We start from the raw sequence: 7,510 nt of genomic DNA, 5'->3' as shown, positions 1-7,510 counted from the left end.
GCATAGTACGAACTCAGTCAGAAAATACATTCAATAATTGCTCAGTTTCGAATTGTAAAAGAAGCATAAAACTTGTAGTGTTAAGAAAACGAAATAATAAAGCTATATATAGATGAAAAAAGAGTTGTTGAGTTTGCTGGTCTAGTGGAGCAAAAACTTGGAGAGGAAACAGAGTAGTGGTGAACAGGTTAATCTGATTCTGGTGGACCAAACCAACTTAACAAAAATAAAATATTGTGTCCACACTACACTACACCAACTCAACCCGGATCTATCGGATAGATGATGGTGGCATGCATGTGTGTGTTGTGGTCAAGTATTATGTAAGTCCTCACATTTTTACAAAAGTGGAGTACCCATTGGGACACATCTAAGTATGTGAGGACATTCTATTATGAATAGCACTTCAAAGTGATTTTTAGGCAATGTCGAAAACTTTACACTTCATTTATCTCTTTAAGGACAAAGTTTTAAGGCTATTTTCATAAATTCAAATTTGGGCCAAGTGGCTTAGCCCAACAATCCTCCACCTGAATTTTTAAAAACATTTAACTCAGTAGTACCATCAGGTAAAATATAAACAAATGTATCTTTCTATTTGAACACTTCCGTAGTGAGTATAATTTAGTTTATGTTAGAGTTACTCGTGCTCTTGAACTCTAACTCTGACATTGTACCACACCAAAACCTTTTCAGTGTGCAGTTCTAGTAGTATGTGCATTTATTGTCACGCAAGTTTATCCCGATATAATGAATGCTCTAGAGTTTTTCCCTAAACTCAAAGCGGTCCCACTTTTACATTCATATAGGTGAGTCTTTCAGAAATACTCCTGTAGCTATGTACTTCACTCCAAATGGAGTATTATAAATATCTAACTCGTATTACATCACAACTTATTGTTACCCATCGAACGTACTTCTTGGAATCTCCAGTCTATAGGTTGGGTTACCATTATCTGTAACTCATCACTGTAGAGGCATTGGTCCCACGCTTTTTATGGTACTTTGGAGTTTCTCTTTATCTAATTATTTCATCAAAGAATCAACTAAATTCTCTTCAGAGCGTATATAATCCACTCTAACAGTATTGTGCTTACAACGTATCTGTCATTCTTACCATTATAATAATGATTCTGAATCTTAGCAATAACCGTGGTACTATCGTAGTGAATCAATACGGCTGAAATTGGTTCTTCCCATAAGGGAAACTCAGTTAATAGACTTCTCAACCGACCTGCTTCTTTACTAACTGTGGCTAGTGCTCTAAGTTATGATTCCATAGTTGATTGAGTTAGAATAGTCTATTTCTTAGACTTCCATGGAACAGCACCACCAGTTATACTAAAAATATAACCACTAGTTGCATGGAATCATCTGACAGGGTGTTCCAGCAGTCATCATCACTATGTCCCTTAAGGACTGCAAGCTAGTAAGAACATAAGCTTAGCTTTTGAAAGGAGCAATTTGAATGTAGAATAGCTTCAACTTTAACTTGATTTTTGCATGGAATAATTCAAGTTGGTGATGCGGGCATCTTCAATGAAAGACTAAGGCAAGAAGTGCAAGAGTGTCACACGACGTGTGAGCAGAGAGTTGCTTGAAGAATTGTGGAAAAACAACCCACACAACATGTCACGGGAGGCCCACGACCTATGGGTTGTGGAGAAGCTTTCGGAACTTGAATGTTAATTCACACAGTATGTGCCTATTATCCACACGTCGTGTGACATATTGAAGAGGGGCCTGGATGGTATGATCGACGAAGGTAAATATGAGTTATCTAACCAAACACATAAAACTTTCGCCTTTAAAGTGGAAATGCAAACATAATAAGAAAAGTAGGTAAATACACATCTCATTATAACTTTTTTTTTTTAATTTAAGCATAGGAAAACAATAGCTTGTTCGTAAATGAATTCTCTCTTGATGAAAGCAGTAACGATTCCAAAACATGATGGAGAAATCAATCATTATATGTCTGGTTTTTCAAAACGAGATTCCTTATGTCAATTGTCGATCGACATGAGGAAGAAACCAATGATAAAATGATGGTTTCTAATTTTTTTAAATAAATAAAAGGCTTAATACATCATTTGCCTTCTGAACTTGTTCAAAAAACTTGATTGACTTTCTGAACTTTCAAAGTGTTCTGATAGCCCCCTAAACTTGCATAAAATGTTCAGTTAGCCTCCTGAACTTGCGTAAAATGTAATTAATTGATCACTCGGTCGTAAAAAAGTAAGTTAAATGTGAAATATGTATTCTTGAAGCTTTTTGGAACTTGAATGTTAATTCACACAGCGTGTACCTATTATTCACACGTCGTATCACATATTGAAGAGGGGTCTGGATAGTATGATCGGTGAAGGTAAACATAAGTTGTCTAACCAATCACATAAAACTTTCATTTTTAAAGTGAAAATACAAACATAAAAAAAAAAAAAAGGTAAATAAACATTTCATTATATATATTTTTTTTTAAGCATAGAAAAAAGAGTGAAGCTTATTTTCAATTATAAAAATCAATTGTAGTAAAACTCATATTTTTAATATAAAAAAAAAATTGTAAGTAGAAAGTCCAAAGTCGACATAAAGTAATGATTAATCAGGTGCTTAAGAAGAAATATCCTGGTAAAGAGCCCTGTTTAGAGCCAAATTCCAAAACTTGACACAGGACCACATTTAACTCTTTATTTATTACTCCCTCCCTCCCTCCCTCACTCTCTCTTTATTTTATAGTACCTCTCTGTCCTCAGAAAAAAAGAAAAGTAAAAACTTAACAAGAAGATGAGAAGCAGCAATCACTTGATAGGCCTACTAAACTTCTTAACCTTCCTTCTTTCAATCCCAATCCTCGGCGGCGGAATATGGCTAAGCAGCAGAGCAAACAACACCGACTGTTTGAAGTTCTTACAGTGGCCGTTAATAGTCATCGGAGTTTCCATTATGGTCGTCTCTTTAGCTGGATTCGCCGGCGCCTGTTATAGAAACACTTTCTTGTTGTGGTTATATCTATTCGTTATGTTCTTCATCATCGCCGCTCTGATTGGATTTATCATTTTTGCTTATGCGGTCACCGATAAAGGAGGCGGCCGGAGGCTCATCAACAGATCTTATTCCGATTATTATCTGCAGGACTATTCCGGCTGGCTCAAGGATCGTGTGGCGAGTGATAGTTACTGGAATAAGATCAGTTCTTGTGTAAGAGATTCTAAGGTCTGTGGTAAGATGGGAGTTACTGTTAATGGTGTGCCGGAAACTGCTGATATGTTTTACCGGAGGAACCTCAGTCCGATTCAGGTAATTTCTCTCTTTTTTAATTTCACTATTTATTTTTGAAAATTTTCTTTCAATTTGTTCATTTTTAGAGGAAAAAAAATTCAATTTTGAGTTTAGTTTATGATTTTTTTAACTAATCATATTTCTCTTCTTATTCTTTAGTTAATTAATATTTTAAACTAATGAAAATTGATTTGGATGAATAAAAAATTATTATATATTATTGTTGTCAAGCCTGAAATTTAATTTTTTACTCTTTCAATTTACGAGACATGTAAAAAAAAGTAAAAGTAAATGCACGATTGACTGTCCTTTTTGTACTTGTTTTTTTCTTTTTACTATATTAAAGTTACTTTACTCAAAAAATATTGTCAATTAATGTACCAAAGGTTATTTCAGTGAACATCTAAAATTGGATGAATTTTATAAATATGAACATCTAAAATAAAAACTACCCTAAAAGTTTCTTAATGTTTTCTACATCTTTTCAAATAAAAGTTATCAAGTAGTAAAATTTAGTAAAAGAGGGTAAAAATTGAGTTAAAATAAAAATGATAATAACAATATTGAATTCTAAAAAAAAATTGAAGGAATTAATTACGTTAGATCATTGACTATATGGGCCATGTGTAGGTAATGACGAACCCGTATATTGCGGTTGTGTTTAGCATGAAAACTGGTCCTGGCTGGGTTTCTTCGTCTTTATCTTTGTGATGATGACCATAACCCACCATTACTTGTAAATTAATTGAATACTAGTATTTTATTCCTTAAACAAAATAGCAATATTATTGTTACTGGAATATTTATTTCTTAATTTTTTTTTAAACAATTTATTTAGATAACGTAAATTTATGTAAATGTAGGCCCTATAATATATAACACTTTAGTTTGCTTAGTTGTAATATATAAATAATTATAATCCCAATTCCCGCTAAAGAAACAATTCCAATTTAAAATTTTAATTAGTTTTTTCTGCAATCGAGATCTGCCCAAATTGGTCGGTTGCTTCATGTGACCCATGCTAATAAACCCAATAATACGTATTCTCATTTTGGAGGGCTTTACAAGTTTTTTTTTTTTTGGAATAATTCTTGTGGTTTCGTTGATAGACGAGGGTGTTTGTAGATTTTTGTTGTTGCAAGAAGATGGTTAAGGTTTTTGTTGTTAGTAAAATTAAAATTTTTTAGATTGATTGGTTTTAAATAGAAAATTTTAAGAATTAAATTTATTTAGTACCACATTTAATACGAGATCACATTTTCAGTTTTTCAAAATCTTTTTTATCTAAACATTAATTTTTACTATCCTACCAAACAACAATTAAATAACCTCAAAACTGAAAAATTGAATAATTGAAATTGTTTAGAATATCATATTATTTTTAGAATTTTCTATACCGGATAGAAAAATAGCTAACTTGATCTTATAATTTAAGCAAATTCTTTTTATCTGTCTTAATTTAATAAAACTATTTGTAACAAAAAAAAAAAAAAAAAACTAATTGAGGTGAGGAAAAAGACATAGAATTGTCACTTTCTTATTTTTCTTATTGAGAATGTTGTATGTGGTGTAGGGAAGTGGTTGATTTACCTTTTTTATCTTTAAAAAAATTCCTTTAAAGTATAGAATAATTAATAAAGAATATGAATATCCCTTTTCTCTTTTCTTATAACAATATTACTTTTATTAATTGAAAGTCACAAAGATAGGAGATACAAGAGATCTCGAATCCCATCTTTTACATTAACTTTTCATCTTTATCCATTACTAAACATATATACTCCAATTTTTAATTCATCCACATATAATATTCCATCCTTGGACATTTCTAATTTTTCTTTTCTTGGCAGTTCAGTGATTAGGACAGAAATATGATAAAAATATTCAAGAAAATATATTATTTATTACGTTTGTATGAATTTATGGGGCAAGTCTTGTCTTGTTTCAATGGGTAAATGAATGCGTGGTATGGTTGCCATTCTTAGGTTTCATTATTGTATATAGTACTAAAAAAAAAACACTTTGCTTTAAATTGTCACTATAATAATGACTTGACAGCAAATAGATTAGGATAGGGGCATGGCTATTTTTTATTGGTAGCCATGGGTTTAATTCACCTATTACTTTGGACCCACATAAACACAATCTTCATAAGTGTCAAATAAATATCTTAATACTAATTACTATGAATTTGACTCTTTAATTTTAATTAAATTTGTTTAATACCACCGTGATATTTGAATTATATAGTTTGAATTATATAGGTTTTATTACAAGTAGATGCCTTGTGGTTCATCAATTTATAAATGGATATTTATGAGTTTTTTTTTTTTTTTGCATTTAGGTTTACGTTGTCAGAATTTAGCCAATAATGACCTTAAAATGCGAATTTTCTAGAGTTAAATGATATTTTAACTAACTTTAATTCTTCAACTTTTTGGTTTTGAGGTCATTTATGTGTTTTTTAATGAGAGAGAAAGTTAATTTTAGAGACAGAAACTCCAAAAATGATGATTTTAAAAAATTAAAAATATGGTTCTACAGTAAATATGATACTAAATAACTTTAATTTTTAAAAAATTTCAGTCGTTATCGGTCAAATTTGTAAAGTAAAAAAAATGCAAAATTTTGCAAACCATACTACAGATACCCATTTCTAAAATAGGCAAAACCATATAACATCTATTTATAATTAACTGAATTATATAATACAACCATGATATTTAAACTATAATACTATTGGCTTAAAAAAACCACTATAGAGATGATTGAAATGATATCAAAAGAAACTTTTATTCTTTTAGTTAGGAAAAAGAAAACTCTGAATATGTAAGTTTAGAAAAACATAGTAGAAAACTCTGAATATGTAAGTTTAGAAAAACATAGTTTTCGAAGGAAGGAAATGTGATTCTAAATAATTTTAGTTTTTAGACTACTCCATTTTGATATCATTAACATTCATTTTTGAGATCTTTTACTTTCGTAAAAACTTTTTATGTTCGTAAAATACGGATTTTTATCTATGAATTTGAAGGTAAAATACTAAAATTTATGACTTTGTTCTTGTTTGTGTACGTAGTCTGGTTGCTGTAAGGCACCAACAGAATGTGGATTCACATACAACAATGAAACAGTATGGACATCATCTGGAGGAGTTGTTTCAAACACAGACTGCAATTTATGGAGCAATGATCAATCACAACTATGCTATTCTTGCAACTCATGCAAGGCTGGGGTTTTAGGCAGTGTCAAAAAGAGCTGGAGAAAGGTTTCTGTCATCAACATAGTCATTCTCATAATTCTAGTCATTGTTTATGTCATTGGCTGTGCTGCCTTCAGGAACAATCGCCGGATCGATAACGATGAACCTTATGGTCAAGCTAGGATGACTAAATCACAACCTAGTCATTTCCATCTTTAGTATAATTACTGTATTTTGTATTGTATCATTTTGGTTTCTCAACATTTTAGGATTGCTTCTATGTTTCACAAAGACAAAGTACTTCAATTTGTTCCCTCTATGGGTTCATGTATGTATATCAATATGTTGGTTTTTGCCCATTTGATTCTCCTCTTCTTCCACCAATTCTAATTTCGTGAACAAAGCTCGTTAACAAATAAATGAGTTGCTCGCGAGCAGTTCGTGCTTAGAAAATGCTATTAATGAATCAAGTTTGAACAGGATGTTAAGCTCAAATTAAGCTCGAGCACAAGGATGAACATGCCAAAGTTTGATTTGGTTCAGCTCGATTACACTATATATGAAAGTTTGTTCCGTTGTCACTATTTCATAATCACTGCCAATTATTTCAAAAGTCGAAAAGAATAAAGTGTATTGCGAATTTTTTAAATAAATGTTTCTTCTTTTACATATATACATACTACATATTAGCCAACATAGGCATGTAAGGAAAAAAAAAAATCAATATCCAGCATTGCACCATTGCTAGTATTTCAAAGCGGGGCTCGCAAGAACTGCTCAAGTTGTGATTTGGGAGGTTTCTTTCTTGTTTCAGGCACAATTTTTGGCTTTGTCTCTAAAAGCCAAGGCTGAACACATTCTCCATTTAGACACTGGAAAATGTCAACTAACGAAGCATAGAAAAAATAAAGTGACCATAATCATAGAAGTCTGTAGCGCCTTTAAAAACATACCTGATACACAATAATGAAGTTGATTAATTAATTGATACAAAGATAAGAGAGTTGATTAAAGAAAATCAAATGA

The 7,510-nt window shown here is 31.3% G+C and overlaps 1 protein-coding gene across 1 annotated transcript; it reads left to right on the top strand.

The window, feature by feature from the left end:
• The first annotated feature begins 2,685 nt into the window (after positions 1-2,685).
• Positions 2,686-6,843, top strand: LOC136224048 (tetraspanin-3-like). Its single transcript, XM_066012270.1, has 2 exons — positions 2,686-3,300; positions 6,362-6,843. The coding sequence occupies exons 1-2, from the start codon at positions 2,788-2,790 to the stop codon at positions 6,701-6,703; spliced, it is 855 nt and encodes a 284-aa protein (XP_065868342.1). The 5' UTR covers positions 2,686-2,787; the 3' UTR covers positions 6,704-6,843.
• The last annotated feature ends 667 nt before the right edge of the window (positions 6,844-7,510 follow it).

Source organism: Euphorbia lathyris, chromosome 3 (assembly GCF_963576675.1).
Source record: "Euphorbia lathyris chromosome 3, ddEupLath1.1, whole genome shotgun sequence".
NCBI lineage: Eukaryota > Viridiplantae > Streptophyta > Magnoliopsida > Malpighiales > Euphorbiaceae > Euphorbia > Euphorbia lathyris.
Note: the sequence above shows the minus strand (reverse complement) of the source record. Positions and strands in the feature narration are given on the sequence as shown.